This window comes from Nanorana parkeri, unplaced genomic scaffold, assembly GCF_000935625.1.
Source record: "Nanorana parkeri isolate BGI_ZX_2015 unplaced genomic scaffold, ASM93562v1 scaffold148, whole genome shotgun sequence".
Lineage (NCBI taxonomy): Eukaryota > Metazoa > Chordata > Amphibia > Anura > Dicroglossidae > Nanorana > Nanorana parkeri.
The window spans coordinates 988987-1010050 of record NW_017306416.1 but is presented as its reverse complement, the minus strand read 5'-3'; the positions used below and the strand labels follow the sequence as shown (position 1 = coordinate 1010050).

Below are 21064 nucleotides of genomic sequence, written 5' to 3'. Positions count from 1 at the left end.
CTGCCAAAAAATTTGTTTAGTTTCGTTTCGTTTTAAATTCGGATTTGTGTTATTTCGTTTTTCGGGATTCGGGTGTGAAAGTCAATTTGGATTCGGAATTCGGATTCGGACGAAATTTGTTAGCGGTAGTTTGTTTCCACGTTCGTTTCGTTTTTGTTTCTTATTCGTTTATTCGAATAAGAAACGAAAACGAAACGAACGTTTCGAACGAACTACCACTACCGAATTTCGGAAACGGAAATTCGGATTCGTTTGCATTCGTTATATCTGTAATTCGGAATTCGGATACATCCGAATTTACGAAAATTAGTCCGAATTTTGATTCGGAACGAAACGAATCACACATGTCTATTGCGCAGTACAAGTATATCAATGTGGTATAGCTAGCAGTAGTTAGTCACTTTCAACTGGACTTGTTCTGTAATGTTGAAGATGTTTCGTAGCTTATCCAAGTCGCATCTCAAGAACGGAAGGCTCTGTTTCTGAGACTACGATGTACACGCTGGTAATTATACACCTGAAGCGATATACCTCTGTGACCTCCATGGCAGGTATGCAATGCCCATGGTTAGTGTGTGAGCTTCATTATGTGCATATTTTTTAAGCATCACATACATTAAGTGTGAAACAGAAAGTGCACTTCAACACTGAAGCACTGGATGAATATGATGCCGATCAGTCATAAATCTATATTTACACATATGTGATCTTCTCTATTGAAGTAAATTGTGTTTACATAACTTAAGCTTTCAGAAATACGATTACTTAACTATTTTTAGCTTTTTTCCATTTGTAATTTGAGAATTTATTTGTTACATTCACTTTCGTGGATTCTTTCAGACTGCCCGGCGTATGTGGAGAAATTAAGTTATCACATTTTACATATGCTAAGGACCTTTTATTGACAAAACAATCCATCACTGCCAAGAGGAACCACACTGTAGTCCCAGCACTGTTAATAACTGTAGATTTCCTTGCTTTTATCACTTAATGTTTGGTCAGTTAATTCTCAAGTTCACCTTTACAATATTGTTCTCTAAAACATCAATGTGGTGCATGTTTTTATTGGTGTGTTATCATTTATTTTAACATTTTTTTGATTCACAATGTTCTTGTTACTATCATGTGTCCTTATGGCCCCATCCACATTTTGCAAGTGCCAATCATCAGTTCATTTAAATCTTAGAAGAAAAGTAATGCATTCAGGACCGTTCTTTATTTGTTGTTAATTTAAAGTAGATGCAAACCCAAATTATATCATTGTGTTGCTGACCTCCTGCAGCCTTTCTGCAGCTACTTGCTGTCTACATGCACTTCAGCAATGGCTTAATGTTGTGTCTCATGGCAGTTTTCCTGATGGTGACAACAGTGGACCATGCCTACATGATGTGTGTTTAAAGAGTCACCATTGTAGTCTTGATTGGAAGCCTTTGTGACAGGGTGACAACGCAGGGACTCAATTGGAAGACAGGGATGGAGCGCTGTCACAAGTTGTCACATTGCAATAGTAAGAGCCTAAGCAAGGTCTTTCATGGGAGACTCCCCAGGTATTATTTTAAAAACAGTGCTGCCTGACAGCAATTACCCTGTGATACACAAACTTTATTTTCGTAAACCTTATTGTGTGCCCAGGGGTTTCCTCCACCACCCAGAACCTGGACACACACTATATGGTCTCCACATTATAGCTATGTCTCATACACTGTATTTATAACCTTGACCTTGGAACTGTGACCCACCTCTTTGGCAGACAAGTGGTGAGTTGGCCATTCTAATCTGATTCATAGTTTACATAATAGACGCTGTCTATATACTTATGGTCATCAACTTACAAGGTATAGCGGGACTTAAATGTGTTCCCTGACATCACCAAAGAGCTGCACATAAGTATGAAATGCTATAGAAGACTGTTACAGGCTGCAGACATACTATCAGGTTCGATTATGAAAAAACTGAAGGGCTTGGGTACTTCCAAGAACATAACCCTGCAGTATATTGAGAACTCTCTGTATGCATAAAAGATGTCTTGTGGCACAGGGTCAACATTTCCATTTATTAGCTTGACATTTTTAGATTGCATCACTTATTATCAACTTTGTGCATTCTGCTAGAATCTGCCACACATACAATGTTGCAAAACGTTATTTTGTGGAAAATGAAGATTTATGGATTGATCTGCCCTCATGATTACTCATAATACAATTCTTTTTCTCTCTTTACTTTACTGGACTTGTTATAATTCATCACCCTTGTTCCAGTTGGTACAGCCAGTGCTGTAAATATACAAAGCTTTCTAGGGCTAAGCTCTTGCTCAGCTCTTGTTTTGAAAATGTTCTTTACCTGACTGTTATACTGATCCTAAAAGACACAAATGAATGCAGCTCTGTGATCATTAATACATCATTAAATGTAAATGCAAGCAATGGAAGTACTTTCATTTAGACGTGCACGGCAACAAAAAAATGTTTTCGGACAAAATAAATGAAAACGAAAAACATTTTCATTTGTTTCGTGAAAGGAAACACATTTTTAAACAAAACAAACCACACACTGAAACTGCAGAACGAGTAGCAGCCATATCGGCCGCCGGTTTGTTCTGCTCATGAGCACCGCCATCTTGGAGCGTATCTTGGTATATACCAAGATAGTGGTGCCCGCATGTTCAAGCGTCACCATATTGGTGCATACCAAGATACATTCCAAGATGGTGACACGCATGTTAAGAACGTATGGCTGCCACTTGTTCTGCAGTTTCAGTGTGTGGTTTTGGATTCTGAAGCTCGTTGCTGTCATGTCATGTGACGTCATATGCGCCACCTCCAAGGTTGAGGCGGGCATGTGCACAACACGTCACTGTGCATTCTGAAAACAAATTTGTTTATGCCCAAATATAGTTTTTGTATATTCGAGCATATAATAAATGTGTTATTCTGGATTTGGACGAACCGCCAAATCAACTGATTTTCGTTGATTTGCAGGTTCATCCGAATCCGAATGCACATGTCTACTTTAATTTGACCTGATGTTATCCTCTTACAGTCTCTGTGAAAGAGGGCTAGAGTGTCGGAGGAAGAAATGCTGCATTTCTTAAGAAGAGAAAGCAAAGAAAGAGACATGAGCTCATCACTGTGATGCTTCTCCTTTTATTGCCCCAGTAAGAGGTTCAAACCTGGGCTCAGAAGAAATGCGTTGAATGATGGCTGGCCATCACACTGAGGACACATACCGGCAGACAAAATGACTGTGGAGTAAATGTCTTAAGTGAAGGTGACTATTGCAGCAAAAGCTGGTTTAATTATTGTATCTCTTACATGGCTGATTATTTGCATCTTGTTATTTTTGGCTGGAGTTCTGCTTTCAAAAACTAAAAACAAAAACCCTAAGTTTAGTTTTTTTTGTTTTTAGATATACTTTAAGCCAGTTTATAGTTACTCTCTTTTGCTAATCTATATTTCACCTCTTAATGAAGGTAAATACACTTTGTCCGCACAGCCACTATGTTAACAAACACATTTAGCAATGTTCATGAATGAGGAGCTCTCTGTGTAAAACGAAATCATCATCAGCAAATGGACCTTCTTGCAAACACTGAGCAGTACAGGAAAAAACCCTTCACACTAAATGCATACTTTCAGTTATACGATTCTTGGGTTTCCCTGTTTGGGAAATGCAGTGATGGCCATACCAGGTGGTCACATGCTCACTCTATATTCAGGTTCCCTTTAAATTACTGAAGAAAATCCTATCTGCACCCAATATAAAGATACGCCGAAGGCAGTATACTTCCAAAACTGCACATTAATTGTGTGGTATAAAAAGCTGCAAATGTCTAACACCTCAAGTAAAGCAGAACTGAACAGTAACATACAGAACCCAAAGTTCCCATATACTTATGTGTCTACACCGATGGGTCTGGAATCTGACTTCTTAAGCCGGCCATACACTGCTCTATTTTTTTCATTCAACCCATGGGCTGAGTGAAAAAAAAAAAATAGAACAGCTTCCTCCATCAATGATTAAGAGCCTTAATTGAGCAAACCCCCCTGCTTCCTTTCTATTCTGACAGCGGCCAGCAGCAAATACCCAAAGAGAACCGGCAGCTCATTGGCTGCCACCTCTTGTTTGTACAAAGATTTTCCAAACAGCTGCTTTGATCAACTGATTGAGGGATGCCGGCCGAAAGAGTGCGGCAACGGCACCCACTATGTAAATGTTGGCAGGTTTCTCAAGAACGCCGGTGGCCGCCATCAGAATACAAGGAAGATAGAAGAAAATATACAGTGTATGGCCAACTTAAAATCCGTACCAAAAATCCGATTCGGTTTGTTATTCAGATTCTGGATCTGAAATTCGATTTGGTATTCAGATTTTGGATCCGCCCGAATTTTCGTTTCAGAAATGATCCACAACGGGAAGCCACATGACCGAGCTTGTATTGCAAACCCCAACAACCCCCCAAAAAATCCACCTGAACATATAAATGTCTGATGTCGTTTTGCTTTTAAAGAAATTCAGACAGTTCATAAATTTTGTTAAACAACCATTCGTTTGCACTCAGACGTGTTCAAATTTGGAAATTTGGAGACATCCGAATGTCTGAATTTAACAAAATTCATATGAATATCCATTCAGAACTAAACAAACTTTACATCCCATCATTGTTAGCTTCTGCTTTAAGTTAATAAATACTAGCTAGGCTGGGTTCCCAGCTACCCCTAAACAACCAGTGAAAAAAAAAAAAAAAGTCTACTTATGATATCCTGGTTTAGAGATACAGCATATTTTAGGCCAAGTGATGTAATTAACGGTTCTATTAAGCTCTAGAAGTCGCTGCAGTTGGTGGGAGGAGTCAGCAGGTTGCTGTACCAGGGTAGGTTCTTAGACTGAATTTGCATGCAGACTGCTATGGTTAATACCATCATCTGATGTAGACCTGCCTAACAAACATCACTGCCATCCATTAACTGAAAGGGCGGACTGCAGAAGAAGCCATGCATTGGGTGTGGATTAACCATAAGACTGGAGTTCAGCTTTAACATTTTATCATTTACACATGGCTACAGTGTCTGTTTCATCCGTTCAATGAACTGGGTTGCACTGTGGCAAGTAAATTCTAAAGTCTCTTTGTTCAGTAGGCTGCAAATGTGTGACATAATGCACAGTTATAAATCTGGTTTTAGTGAGCTCAGAACATCAAATGAAGGACTGATCCGAGGCTATAAATCTTTTTACATGAACGGAGAAAAATAATACTGCATTTCTGTGGAAAGCTGATGTATTGAGTTAATGTAACGAGTGTAGAGTGGCTGTCATTTTCCAATGCAAATTTGATAGGAATGAAGATTGATCAATGGGAGAGGGACAGAGAATGTGCACTAAATGCTCTGGGTGTACAAGATCACAATACGGAACCAAAAATACGTCTTTTTCCTGCTGCGTGAAATTAAACACACAATATTCAGAAACTATCCATAGTTTCTTCTGTGCATGACTTCAAAGTGCACTCCGTGCAAAACTCCGGCTTTCAGATACATACATACCTTTTTAGTTCACCAGTTCCCCCACTCTCATTAGTCTGAAATCTGCTAACTAGAGAACTAATATTTCTTCAAAACAGTGCATTTCGGAACTGGAATCCCAGGGATGATATCTTTAGGTGCAGGAAGGGTTCAGTTTGGTAGAGGAAAGGTGAGCATGCAAACAAGGGATTACATTTACATTAGTGAAGATTAGGGTATGGGATAGTGTTAGGGTTACAGAGGGGGTAAGAGTTGGGCTTACAGATATGGTTAATGTGAGATCCCGGGGCCGTGCGATCGTGTGTTAGTGCACACAGCGGTTGTCGCGTGGCCCCATTGATTTTTAATGGGGTGACATCTGCACGGTAATCACCTTTTTTTTGCGACACATGACGCACAGCTTTTTTTAGCCGTGATCGTGTTCATTTGCACGGGCGGAATTGTGGAGGGAAACCACGCGATCCGCCCTGCGTGACTGGGGTGCCATTCGTTAATAATGGGACCCACAGTGCTATCGGCTGCAGTAGGCAACTCCGTGACCATATCCGCACGATTTTGTGAACGTTTGCCGCGTGGTCAGTAGTCGCCCAGGTGTGAACCTAGCCTTATAATAAGGATAACAGACAGGGTGAGTGTGAGAATTAATGTTAGAGTAACAGAGAGGGTTGTGTGTGTGTGTGTATGTGTGTGTGTGTATGTGTGTGTGTGGGGGGGGGGGCTTATTTTTAAAGAAGAACCCTGGGAAAAATGATTTTTAACCATCGCAGTGGGGCTACCCCTGCACTGCAAGGGTTAAGTGCTTGTTTTCATCAAGGGTCTAAAATAAGAGTTATACTCACTCGAACCTAAAAGCCAGCTCGCTGTTAGACCGGCCTCTGGAGGACAGTGAGCAGCACATTTTGGAAAAAGGATGACTAGTTTGCAACACTATCTGGCTTTCACATATAATGATATTTTACCATCTCTACTTTGGCAACTTGACAACAATTCACACCTTTAGCCATATAAATCGAGGAATTAACACCCAGGTAGGCTTTCTGACACCAAGAATGGCATAATGTAATTAGAACAGCATGGTTCCACATTCTTCCTGACACTCATTTGGAACTGAAGAAGTTGCTTGGAGAAGCTAAAAAAAAACGTCTTTAACATTACAGAACAAGTAACGTTGAATGTTACTAACTACTACTACTACTCTTAACATGAAAATATATATCTAACTCTAGGTTCACTTTAAGCATCTACACTATTTCCAATTCCTTTTTAAAATACAGCTCTTTCTTCTTTTATATTCTCCCCACCCTCCAGTCTCATATTATGTGAGGATGATCAATACAATAACAGTAATAGACTGCCTGTTTCTGAATGCATGCTGAGTTATTCTTCATGCATTCCTATGGAGTAGTGCTGGAACATGGTAATGTGGCACCCAGTCCGAATATGCCAAAATGCAACCCCCCAAAAGCTGAGACAGATAAGGCCTGCACATCCATTGAAAGGCACAGGACCAGGCCTGTCACCATGTAGTCGCTGTGAATATCTGTCAGCTTCCCCCTAAGGGGGGAAGCAAAGGAGGGCAGGAGCAGCACTATCTGATGGGACTACTCACATCACTGTAGGATGCAGGACTCTGGACAATACCTCTCCACTGGCTCTGGTCTACACCTCGACTGACCTCCTCTCTGCTATCTGTTGGTAACTATTCATGTGTGCTTAAACAAGTAATGTGCCATCATCAGTGAATGGGATGACTGAAGCCTGTATTATATTGTACATAAGAAGAAGATGTTTAAGTAAAAGTTACAAAAGACTCTCTGTGTGTGGACTGCTCCTTCCCCCAGCCTCCAAGATGGGGGTTTCTTCTGGAAGTGAACTTGTGGTGGGCTGGACTGCTGCTGTAGCAATTAAAAGGAGTGTATGCGGGGAGAGATCACGGCAATACTGGTCAGGCTAAGCACAGGTTCTCTCAGAGGTGGGCTCCGCCATGAAGGAGCGATGTGCTGAGATTCCACCTGAGGCCGTGAGTTCCTTGTGAGCCCTGTGTTCAAAGTATTCCAGAGGATCGGAGCCACAGTGCAACAAAGAGTTAATGGATGCCTGGTGCCACACAGCTAAAACGCGTGAAATGCACACAGACCAGCATGCGACCACTGCGGGGATCCTGCTACACAACACCTCCATCTACGCTAAACTATGTGGATGGAGGAATCTCCCACTGGGCCATGCTTCAGTATGTTGCTAGTCAGCCCCACTGGCTCTCAAAATACCTGAACAATCTGATTGGATGCAGGCTTTGTTCAGGTATTTTGAGAGCCAGCGGGGCAGACTAGAAAGATACTGAAGCTTGGCCCAGTGGGAGATTCCTCCATCCACACAGTTTAGCGTAGAGGGAAGAATCTGTTGCACTTTTTCCATCTGACCAGAGAAAATCTGCAGAAAATCTATAGCCGTATGGCCACGTTGAGAAGCATTCACAAGGTTACTAAATAAAAAGCTGCCAGATAACCCATATATAAAAACAACCTTTGTATCTGCCATGCATATGTTTTTTCTCTCTTGTTTGCACCCTCCTGGAGGGTTGTTTTGTATTGATATTGATACACTATATCTCAATAAAAATTATTTGCTAAAAAAAAAACAACCTTTATTTTAAAGAACATACTGTTTCATAATTTTGAGGTTAAAAAAAAATCCCCACAAAAATAGTTTTGGCTTATTTCACACACTTTATAACATATGTCATTTCTGTCCCATCTAATAAAATAAAAGTGGAATTTACCACATTAAAAAAATTAATCTGCTTGAACTCGCTTAAGTCCCACAATACAACTGCTTCTTCTATGTGTAAGTGGTAGGAACACTTTAAATGAGTTTTCTCCTCTTTTCATGTCAGAATTGTTCAAGGGCTTGAAATAGGTTCACTGTTTGCTACGTGTACATAAAAATAAGCGCACATTCCATTTTACAATGAAAAGGACATTGTGTCTGCTGCCCTGGTAATTGTTAAGAGTTTACAATTACATCCCCTGTCAGTGTGCATTTTAATCATAGAGACAAAAACTGACCTCTTCACCTGCTCTCTGTGCAAATAAGGATCCAGGAAAAGCTGCTTGGTAGACAATATAAGCAATAGTATCTTCTTATATATCCCATAAAACATCACAAGTGCTTCATTGAAAAGAGTATTTGCAAGCTGTGATGAAAGCATTTGTGTTATGAATGGCAACTGAATGATACAATGTATGGTATCTAAGGACAGACTCACACAAGAGAGTCAAAGAGGACCTACCAGCCTTTCAAAGCTTTTTAGATGTAAAAGATCAGGCCAATATGTTATTTAATTGCATGTGTTAGAGAGAGAGATACAGTGTGTTACAAACTGTGCTTCCTGTTCTGTAGTTCTACGCTCTACTGTCCCAACACTCGGTGCAAGTCAGTCTGCTCAGACTAGCAGAAAATAACAGACTCCATGTGGCAATGGCATAAGTAGCCATAATGGGTCTTGATCAATCATACTTTACTTATTTTAAAATGTACATATTTATATTGCGGCCTATCAAAGTCCTCCTTCCCCCTCCTCTTCCTGCACTCTATCAGTCCCTGTCAGGGAGGGAAAATGTTGTACAGCAGGTGCAAAGATCAGACAAGTGGCTTAAAGGGGGCCACATGCCTACGGCTAAACTTAGATGAAATACATATATGGGGGATGTTTTATCTGCCAACGGATTTGCATTTCTGTTAGTCCAGCCCTGAATTCTGTCACACAGCAAAGCCCTGCCTCACATGGTAGGATACCTGATTTTTCTTTGCTGCAGTTCAGTACTACTTACAGGTCTTGCCCTCCCCAGTTAAAAGAAAAGCCATAGACTGATTAGCTAGTTTCTCTATCACTAAGCTCTCTCCTCGTATCAGCATGCCCCTTGCACTGCAGCAGAACTAACTGGCTCCTTGTGCTTCCCCATCCTATCTCGGTCTGAGCCCTACTGTACAGAGACTGTGAAAAGGCTGATATCAGGCCACATTCGGAAACTTACACTGTCTGTATTTAAAAAATAAACAGGCAATCCCCGAGTTACATACATCCGACTTACACCCGATTCCTACTTAGAAACGGAGGCTATTACTGTACAGCAGGGGTAGTTGTAATGCTCCCGCACTCATGCTGATGAGGAGTGCCCACCTTTTTGGGTCTGGTTTGTAGTACTATATGTACATTACAGGAAGTTGGCTCTTGTTAGACATGCAGGTGAGGGGTGCCCGCCTCTTCTTACGGGTCACTATGAGGTTTTTACTGCTGTCTGTATCTTCATTAGAAAGATTTAATGTCATTTCCTGTCCTTGAGAGAACAGGAAGTGAAAGGAAATCTACCCCTAGGAAGGGAAATTCACTCCTGTAAGAGTTATCATGGGAAAAAGTTGTCTCCACTGAAGCTTTATCACCAATCCTTGTTTCCACGACAACCCAAAATTTTCAAAATCCAATTGGCACAGGGACAGAAAGTGAGGAGAAATCTTCTGAACAGGGGCACACACGCAAAACAAACTTTACTGGGGGTAAACCCTTCCCTATGCCACCCAAAACAAAACAAAAACATATTTGGGCTGGAACACTTAAAAAAATGTACCCGAGCAGGGACCGGGTGACACCCTGCCATGACGTAATCGCGCATGCACAGCCATCCACTTGACGCCTGCCGGCAGCCATCTTGGTGATGGATGCTGGCAGAGAGAGGAGGGGACGTTCACCCGGCGGGGTGAGGTATGCCGCCGGGTCCCCTCCCCTCTCCTGATACTGTCGGGCTGTTGGTCCATGACCGAGTGCCCGACTTTTTTAGAGGGGGTGACACCAAAATGACTGCCAGTCATTTTGGTGTCACCCCTCCAATGGTGTCACCCGGGCGTGGGCCGCACCCCTTGAACCCACCTGGTGATGCCACTGTATGGAGCTGCTTTAATTTGTGCCTTTTAAATCTGTCTGGAGTTCAGCCTTAAACCTTCCTTTATGATAAAGAAAGTGCATCTGTATCCCCCCCCCATAAACATTTTTTTCTTTGCGCCAGTGATATCCTCAGATAGCAGAGAAAATCTTTACAGAATCATACGCAGAGTAGGTTAGAATAACAACTTTTAACTTGCCAAACTTTTCGGCTATGTGCTAAAATCCTACAAGTGAATTCAGCATTGTCGGCATTTCCTTTCTTTCTTTTTAGCTCCTTGAAGCTTTAAAAACAAACCCTTTTACATTTCACCTTCCGAAAAAAGAGACTGAAGTTGCCATTAAACATGAAAGACCTTTTAGCAACTATACTGATGCCTTGGGGAAGTTACACAATCTTATCACTTCAGTGGAGTGAGTCCGGGTCTTCTGAGTCACAAGAGGAATATAAAAATACGTGTAAAAGTCATGTATAAAAATTGGATGGAAAGCAACAAAGCAATATGGATAACACCAATCGCAAAACAATCGTTTAACCTAAATATGTATTCTCAGATTAATATCTCTTATTTAGGAATAAAGTGATAATATTGTAACAATCATGTTAAAATACACCTAAAGACTCCTAAATGTCTAAACAAGTCCCAAAACTGGTCACTATGTGATGCCCAAACCTTATAGCAGGGGTGTCCCTAGGATTTTCACCACCTGAGGTGGGTGGGGGATGCTGGTGGTGCAGGGTAACCGGCTGAGGCCTCGGCATAACGCCACCCAGCTCTGGCTGTGGACAGCGTCTAGCCCGCCTCCTGGCAAGCAGTGACATCACTTTTTTGCAGGAGCTAGGTGGAACGCAGGCAAGAGCTTCCCAGGTTGATAAAAACTGAATGGGGAGATGTCTAAGGGCCATATACAGCTCCCTGCCTGGCTCTTAGCAACCTGGGATGCTCTTCCTGGAAAGGGGGTGGCAGGCACAGTGCAAACATTGTGCAGCAGAGTGACCACGCTATTCTGCCTGCCACAACCCCCATGTGACCCAATCAGATGCTGCTGAGGCAACAGCCTCAGGCTGCGTCATTATAGGAACGGACCTGCCTCATAGAATAAACAAAAATGTCCTTTACCTTCCTTGATTGAGCCAAATCCTCTTTCATTTGTGTCTCACACACTCCCCTCGCAGATATTGCAGCTCCCAGTGGGAGGGTTTTAGTTACAGAGACAGTGCTGTCAATCAGGGAAACAGCAGTGGGATGAAGTGTGATTTATTAATGGATACTTAGCTAATTTGTGTCTTTTATTGCTGCATGGAACATGATATTTTTTATATTTTGAATAATAAAATCCTAAAGTCCATCTAAAGCTTATAGTTTTATCCTCACAGAATTATATTTAGGCATTTTTAATGCAAGTTGACATGCTAAATTTCTTAAAGGAAATATAATTTATCTACTATTATTATTATTATTATTATTTTTTAATTTCTCATGTACTGGAGTACTGGAGGAGTAGGATGGGTCTTAGCTCAATTCCCTATGCTCCTGCAGATAGATAAATGTGCCTTCAATCTAAATGGCAGTGAACAGACCTCGGCATGACTATTCACGGACAGGACTAACAATGGTGCCATAATCTAAGCAGCAACAGCAGTATCAAGCAGTGATCGTACAAGGTCTTTTAGCAACCAAGGCAAAAAAAGGCGAATGTGCACCCACCCTGCTCATCGTGATCTGCAGCCTCTGCCTGCAGTGTATCAGCCTTTGTTAAAGTATAAAACTACCAGCCATTTTGGGTACCACAAGCATGAGGAAACACAGCACTACTTAAGTGATACCGGTTGCCAGCAAAAGGCCCACACTCAGTGTTGGGACAAGGTCCTTCAGTACCCAAGGCAAAAAGGCCAAAGTCCTCCCCTTCCCCATGAGCTGTAAAATACTTCAGCAGCACTGCTTGCAGGTCATGCCCTTTTTGCACTTCCTTCTGTTAAAGTGACCAAGGCGGCTGCCTCTTCTTCCTACTCCTTGGCTTGGCCCTGCCAGCTTGGGTAACAACTAGACATGTGCGATTTGTTTCGTTCCGAATCGAAATTCGGACGAATTTTCGGAAATTCGGACATTCGGATGTATCCGAATTCCGAATTACAGACATAACGAATGCAAACGAATCCGAATTTCCATTTCCGAAATTCGGTAGCGTTAGTACGAACGTTCGTTTCGTTTTCTGTTCTTATTCGTTTCTTATTTGTTTCGTTCGTTGGAGCAAAGTGACATTAGAGAAGGAGAAAAATATTTTCCCCCCTCAAATGTCACTTTTGCTGCAAAGGAACGAAACGAATAAGAAACGAATAAGAACAGAAAACGAAACGAAGGTTCGTACTAACGCTACCGAATTTCGTCCGAATCCGAATTCCGAATCCGAATTGACTTTCACACCCGAATCCTGAAAAACGAAATAACACAAATATGAATTTAAAACGAAACGAAACACATTTTTTGGCAGTGCACATGTCTAGTAACAACACTGTAGTGATTTTCCTGCAGAAGAAAAAGCTCTGTCACCCCATCAAAGGAAATCCCAGCAACAAGAGGAACAGGTATTTAATAAAGGTCCCAGAGCTGCCAAGAAAAACAGAGAGCCAGATCTTACTTCTATATACATCATGTATGATTTTATAGATTGACTAAATTAATAAAGCGAGAGGTGCTTAGTGAGGCAGAGAGCCCTGTACAATTGGCAATGAGCTCCTAGTGAAATGACGTAGTGTCTGCTCAATGATTTTCTATGCCAGAAAACACCAAACTTTCATATTGATTTTCATCTGGGATAATTATCAGTGACGTTCATGTTAAAAAAAATAAGTTTGTAATAATTAATTTTCTATGATGTGTGCAAAATAAATAAATACATAAATAAATAAATAATATTTATCAAATCCACATGTGCTTGGCTAGATATTGGCGTTCGTTGGTTTGTTTTACAAATGAAGGCGTTTTGTTCCCATCTCATTCCTGCCCGCAGTACTCAGACGGAGCTCTACATTCTAATGTGTTCTTGCTTATACATATATTTGTAAAACAAATTCCAGATGTAAAGCTCACTGTCAATGCAACATTAATGAGTACATGATCCATGTCTCAACAAGTCGATGAGCGTCTCAGAGATGCAGAACATAACAAGTCCTTCTGTTTTATATTAATGCGAGTCATGAGAATACTAGAACATATCAAGTATATAGCAGTAAGGACAAACATCCAGCATATCCACAGGCAATTTTTTTAAATAAATTTAAAAAAAGCAAATAAAAATAAATAATATTATTCAATAAAAAAAATGAATGCAGTTAAAAATATTGTTTCAATGATTCTTTTTATAAGAGCATAACTCTGAACAGCTACAAAAAATCTACACTATCTATCTATCTATCTATCTATCTATCTATGAATTTAAAACGAAACGAAACACATTTTTTGGCAGTGCACATGTCTAGTAACAACACTGTAGTGATTTTCCTGCAGAAGAAAAAGCTCTGTCACCCCATCAAAGGAAATCCCAGCAACAAGAGGAACAGGTATTTAATAAAGGTCCCAGAGCTGCCAAGAAAAACAGAGAGCCAGATCTTACTTCTATATACATCATGTATGATTTTATAGATTGACTAAATTAATAAAGCGAGAGGTGCTTAGTGAGGCAGAGAGCCCTGTACAATTGGCAATGAGCTCCTAGTGAAATGACGTAGTGTCTGCTCAATGATTTTCTATGCCAGAAAACACCAAACTTTCATATTGATTTTCATCTGGGATAATTATCAGTGACGTTCATGTTAAAAAAAATAAGTTTGTAATAATTAATTTTCTATGATGTGTGCAAAATAAATAAATACATAAATAAATAAATAATATTTATCAAATCCACATGTGCTTGGCTAGATATTGGCGTTCGTTGGTTTGTTTTACAAATGAAGGCGTTTTGTTCCCATCTCATTCCTGCCCGCAGTACTCAGACGGAGCTCTACATTCTAATGTGTTCTTGCTTATACATATATTTGTAAAACAAATTCCAGATGTAAAGCTCACTGTCAATGCAACATTAATGAGTACATGATCCATGTCTCAACAAGTCGATGAGCGTCTCAGAGATGCAGAACATAACAAGTCCTTCTGTTTTATATTAATGCGAGTCATGAGAATACTAGAACATATCAAGTATATAGCAGTAAGGACAAACATCCAGCATATCCACAGGCAATTTTTTTAAATAAATTTAAAAAAAGCAAATAAAAATAAATAATATTATTCAATAAAAAAAATGAATGCAGTTAAAAATATTGTTTCAATGATTCTTTTTATAAGAGCATAACTCTGAACAGCTACAAAAAATCTACACTATCTATCTATCTATCTATCTATCTATCTATCTATCTATCTATCTATCTATCTATCTATCTATCTACACTGCCAGGCCAAATTATTTCATGGGATCACCTTTAGCTTTGATTACAGCATGCATTTGCTGTGACATCATCATCAATAAGCTTATGCAATGTCACAACATTTATTTCCATCCAGAGTTGCACATCCTTTGCTGAACTGTTGCCATTACACAACACAAACATTCCCTAACACAGAATCCAGCAAGTCAGCATACCAATTAGGAAACTATTACAACATTTAAAATATCAAATGCAAAGTAAAATGCATTTATGCTGGTGTGGAGTGCTGCTGACTTTGTATCTGGTTATGGCTAGGCACAATCAGCAGCAAGCATTTCGAGCAACCACCACTTATTTAAAGGTCAAGGATTGCAAGAAGAACAGCTTTTAATTGGACTTTATTGAGTTTCTCCATGAAGGGGGTTATTAAAACATCCCATGAGTATTCAAGAAGACAATTTTGACACCCTGATCAACCCAAACGGCAATACTTAGACACTATAGAGAGTGCAGAAAAATGAATGGCAGCAACTGACAATCCTGCCCTTAGGTACTATGGGATTGGTTGTTAACCTGGCTGCAAGCAATCAAGAGGAAACTCTAAACTGAATGAAGACAAAATTAATGGATTTTCGGACCTGAACCCAGATTTAATATTTTCTGGACATCCGTAGAAAAACAAGATTTTTCTCTTACCCTGGTTAATAATAAGAGGCAAATAAAGAAGGAAATGATCACCATATAAAAATCAACAGTTCATATAGTGAACTTGTTGCAAAGTTATTAATTTCAAAGCCACTGCAAAGGTCAAGTAGGTGCTCTTCTTCTAAGTAATAACACCAGAGATAGTTTTTCTAGGGAATATCTGATTGCCTCCAGGGGATCAGGAAGGATTTTTTCCCTCTATACGAGCAACTTAAACCATGCTTTATAAGAGTTTTTTGCCTTTCTCTGAATCAACTGTGGGTAACTGTGGGCATAGGGCCCTGTTTATGGACGTTTTCTCTTTATTTAGTGATTTTTTTTTCTTTGGTTCTTGGTTGAACTGGAAGGTCATGTATCTGGTTTTCACCTTGACCAACTATGCAACTATAAAACTATGTAAGAGATAAGATCCATAAGACACTTACTTTCAACAATGACTTTTCTACTTGTCCAGTCGTCGTTGATCATTTGTATATTTCCGTAATGGGCATCGCTGTAGAAGATGCGGTTGGTTCCTCTCTCATTAAATTTGTAGTCAAAAGCCAAGGAAATTATATTTTTAAAATACTCCGTGTTTTCGTACGGCTGTACAGGTGAATTGAGGTTGTTTTCGTCAGAAAGGTGAATGCTCTTTAAAACCGTTCTCCCCGAGTACAGCAAATAGCCCTCGTGTTTCAGACAAGTAATCCCGTTTTTGGCCAGATATCCATGAGCGCAAGCGCACGTCCTTTGCATATTCCCTCGGTACAAGCAAAGTTGTTGACATCCACCATTGTTCTTAGCACAGATGTTGGTACCTGCCAAGAAATAAAATAAAACAATTTATTCAGGCATTTAGTGGCTGTTGTAGTTCATTGACCAACTTTACAGGGTTCTTTTATTAAGTCTCCTGAGGATTATCCCTTTCAGTGTTTAGATTAAACTGAATAATATCTTTGAGTGCCAGAAAAGGGCTTTTTATACACAAATTTATAATCCTCTAGGTTTAAAAGTCATTGTAAAATGAGGAATTAGAGTGAAATATTTTTAGACCCATTTGTTACAGATTTGTATGATACCTTAATTTTCATTCTTTCTCCTTAAAGTGACACTAAACTGAACAGTTAAATCTTAAAAATACATTCAAGTACCTTAACTATTAAAAAAAATATATATCTTCTTTGTGTATCACTTGGCTTTAGATCCTCAAATCATCTCTGAATTGGTGCTGACACTGTCCTTCCTTCTGGAGGGGGGCTACATTTGTTCCCCATGGTCCCTGTGTGTGTTGTAAAGTAGTCACCACTCCAAGCACGCTTCCGTGATGGACTACAATCTCATGTTTAGTTTACTGATTTGTAGCAAGATTGTAGTTCATCACAGTAGCAAGCTTGGGGTGGTGACTACTTTACAAACAAAAGTAGCCACCCTCCAGAAGGAAGGACAGTGTCAGCACCAATTTATAGATGATTTGAGGATCTACAGCCGAGTAATACACACATAAGATACTTTTTTTCTTAATAATCAGGGTACTTGAATGCAGTTTAAGGTTTAACTCATGAGTTAAGTGTCGCTTTAAGTTTAGTTTGGCCATTTGTAATAATTTTCTACAGAGTACTGTTCACAAACGCTGATGTCCCTCAACTTTCTCACATAGAAACTGAAATAGCTGGTACTGAAAGCACAGAATTTCACTTCTGAACACTGGGCTTTTGCAATCACGGGATGGGGTTGATTTACTAAAGGCAAATAGGCTGTTGCAAAGGAATTTTCCCTTAGCTTAGTGAATGAGGTGAAGCTCTTCTGACTTACATTACCCAATCATGTGTAAGCAAAAATACTTTTTTATGTTCCTTTTTGGGTATTCTTTGCAAAGTGAAAATTCCCTTTCAAAGTGAACAGCCTATTTGCCGTCAGTAAATCAACCCCATACTGCCAATGTTCAGCAGTGAAATCCTTTAACATTGAGAGAGACCACCTTTTCAATGGCTGCAGCAGATGAATATAGGGCAAAAAAAACCATATATAGTACATTCTCCATGCATGCACATAGTTTATGCCTTTTGAGACCCTGCAAGTACAGACAAATACTGTATATGTTGATTTGCCAAGAAATGCATTCATCTCTTGTTGTTCTGTTGTGGGCTGATAATAAGGCCTAGCATTTTGTGGACTGAAATTACAGGAAATACAGTAGTGTCTGCTCTGCTCAATTGCCTTTTGCTAAGCTTTTGAATCTCACCACTCTCCTCATCTCCACAACGTGTATGTGTTCTGCAATCCAAAATAAGAACCAGGAGGGTTAAAAGAAATCCTTGAGATAACACAGGAAGTGTGCAGAGGACAAAGGACAGCTCTGAATTTCTGACATAATCACCAGGTTTATAACACTTACAATGGTATATTTAGCAGATGAAAATGGAACAAATAAGAGAAGTTCATTGTTAGAGTTTACATATACTTAAAGAACTTGTACTAATTGTTTCTATTCTGTTCTTGCAGCTATTAAAAATGATGCACATGTAAAATGGTTGTGCTCATTTTTATACTGCCAGCATTATGTTTTGAAAGAACAGAGACCGTGTATAATGAATAGGTCTTGTATAGTTGTTCGGGAACAGCAAAAAAAAATAATCTACAGATTAGAAAGCATTAGCGGTAAGGTTGACAATGGAAAGCATCAGACCTTTCTCTCTGGCTCGGTTAAAGACTTTCACGTCCTTCAGATTAATCCCAAGTCCCGTTCTCATGGTTACAGCATCCGTAGCGTCATTCTTGGGGCCCCTTCTGATAGAGCCGTTGGAGTGTGCTCTGCCAAAAAGAGAAGAGGATCAATGATCTACAATCTTGGGATAACTAAACTCAAACAAGTTGTTAAAATGCAACATACAGCTGGTCTAACAGATGGTTTAGGAAACCTACTTCTGCCTGTGACATTGATATGGTTTCCCTTTGAATATGGGAAGTGCTATTTTTTTTCATCTTGCGGAAATTGCCACACTCTACGAGAGCCTTGCTGCGACCTTGCTAAGGAATCGCTAATCCTACAAGGGCGAAGCAGCTGGCACAGAAATCACATTTTCCGACTCAAATACTTATGGAAAAATAAATTACCTGTCAGACCAGTAGATGTAAGCCCCGAAGACGACAACGGAAAACATATCCACATTGCTCCCTGACAGCACAATCTCCCGATTCCGACCACTCTCAAGGTCGATCCTTTCTATCTTGTCCGTGCGGGCGTCGCACCAGTACAATTTGTTTTCCTAGAGATCAATTTCAAAGTAAACTTCAGCAATCTCCTTTATTTCCAGAAGTTTTTTATTATAAGAATAATGGAAAGGTGAAGAGAAGGTGTGAGTGTGTGTGGCAATAAAAAGCAAGAACTTTACACAAACTGAACAGCTGCAATGGTTATTGTTACACCATCATATGTGTATTCAACCAGTAATGTTTCTCTACAAAATACATTTTTACTATGCCCTAACCATCAGCTGCAAGTTTAAAAAAGGTAGAAAGGCAGTGGTTGCACTTGCTACGGAAATGGGAAGTCTTTTTATTCTGGCACATTGGTTGGTTGGTTTTTTGCTGCTGAACTTGGCACTTTGTACTTTTTGTGCTTTTATCAACCAATTTATTTTCCTGTGATAATATAGTATTTATTGTTGTGGCAGTATACTTTTTGTCTTACAATTAGTGTTGGGGATTATGTTCAGGTTAAAGTCCAGTTTTGGTGCTGGTTTCAGGTTAGGGTTAGGTTTATGTGAATCTACTGTATATGCTACTTTCAACTTTAAAAGTAAAATGCTGCCAAAGAGTAGACACCATAACATGTCTGAAGAGCCTCTTTTATGCCCCTCTCTGATCTAAATTCACTTTGCCCTTCGGCTTCATAAGTAAGCTCCACTGACATGAATCACTTTGTGCACTGAAAGTGTTCTTACTGGCCATTCAAGATACCGGAGAGAAGTAGAGAAGAGTTTTTGTTCTGGTTAAAAGGGTAATAAGGTATAAACAGGCATCTTGTGATTTTGCTCTTAGGAAGAGCTTTTACTGTTCATTGTTTAAAACTAACTACAGGTTCATTTTAACAGTCCATTTGAGATAAATGTAATTCTTGTAGTTCACCAATTGCATAACACGCTCAATAAAAGCTAATTCAGATAAAAATTAAGATTGTACATCTTCTCCAAAAGCAAAAAGTAACTTGATGGTTATCATGTTGATTGAGATTCACTCCAGCTATCCAATCATATGAAAGGCAAATTTTGATATTTTTTTTTTATGTGCACATGGCTGGGTGTTCCAAGTGAACACACCTACCATTTATTGACTGTAAATTCTCAACTCTCAATTACTCTTATATCACTGCTTTGCTTGTCCAAAGCTAATTGCCTTATGCTGGTCACACATATGTCATTCTTCAGTCAATTTCAGCAACTTTTTAGTGCTAAAATTGGCTGAATTAATCAAGACAATCTAGCTTTAACAGTTGCTACTGAAACTACAACTGAAAGTGCTGGTGGTAGGTTGAAAAATGTGGCATGGTGATCAAAATTGGTGAATGGATGTTTCACTCTTTTGGGTAAAGCAACCATATAACATACAAGGAATGAAAGACAGCCTGAGATTGTATATGTATGATTGTAAATTGCTTGGAAAAAGAACTATTGACTATAAGAGACAAACCTCGTAGTCCACTGAGATTCCATTTGGCCAAGCAATTCCCGTGTTGACGAGTATTGTCCTTTCTGATCCATCCAGACGGGCTCTACTTATGCATGGAGTTTGCCCCCACTCAGTCCAGAAAAGATATCTGCACACAGGAAAATGTAGCAAATGTACTAAAACAGCTATAGCCATCAGGAAACAATCATATATGCCAAAGACCACCATCCCATTCTCCCAACAAACACAGAACTATTGAAACCCATAGCATATAAGAAAATATTGTGAGCAATGCCTGCAGGCTGAACAAGAGAAATCAATGGGTTCTTCCAACCATGCCAAATAGCATGCATGAAGAAATTTCCTGCCGGATATTGTATGTTCTGACAGCTACAGGAGCACTGTATCTGATTAGCTGCAGCCACTGTTTGGCTGAAACGTTTCTACCTGGCCCCTCTGATTATTCAACCAGCTTGTGGAGCTGCATGATGCTGACAGGGGCCCCAAGGTCTTGACATTCAGCTGATTTAGCAGGAATCAGAGGAAATTCAGCGAAAAACTCAGATTTAGCAAAGCAGATCCATTCTAGCTGATTGGAGTTACAGGACATGGTGCCAACGTACCATATGCATACAGTCCTTCAGTCAGCTTTGCAATCATGCCCCCACCCAGGCTTGCTTGTTTCCTGTCTGTGTTTCCACAGCCTGATGGAGTGTTGATACACAGACAGTAAATGTACTTCTCGCTGTATCTTATGTTGTTAGGCAGCCAACTCCCCTTACCTAAGGAGAAATTGCTGCACACAGAAGAGGAACTGGACGGGATATATATATA

General features: G+C 39.9%; 1 protein-coding gene across 1 annotated transcript in view; it reads right to left on the bottom strand.

Annotated features, from left to right (window-relative positions):
- Nucleotides 1-21064, bottom strand: part of LRP1B (LDL receptor related protein 1B) — a 1026358-nt gene that overhangs the window by 311251 nt on the left and 694043 nt on the right. Inside the window, exons 39-42 of the mRNA XM_018554232.1 lie at nt 20252-20378; nt 18677-18828; nt 18249-18373; nt 16009-16380 (exon numbers count right to left, since the gene is read on the bottom strand). Of these exons, the coding sequence (XP_018409734.1) occupies nt 16009-16380; nt 18249-18373; nt 18677-18828; nt 20252-20378 (776 nt within the window). The remainder of the gene's footprint in view (nt 1-16008; nt 16381-18248; nt 18374-18676; nt 18829-20251; nt 20379-21064) is intronic.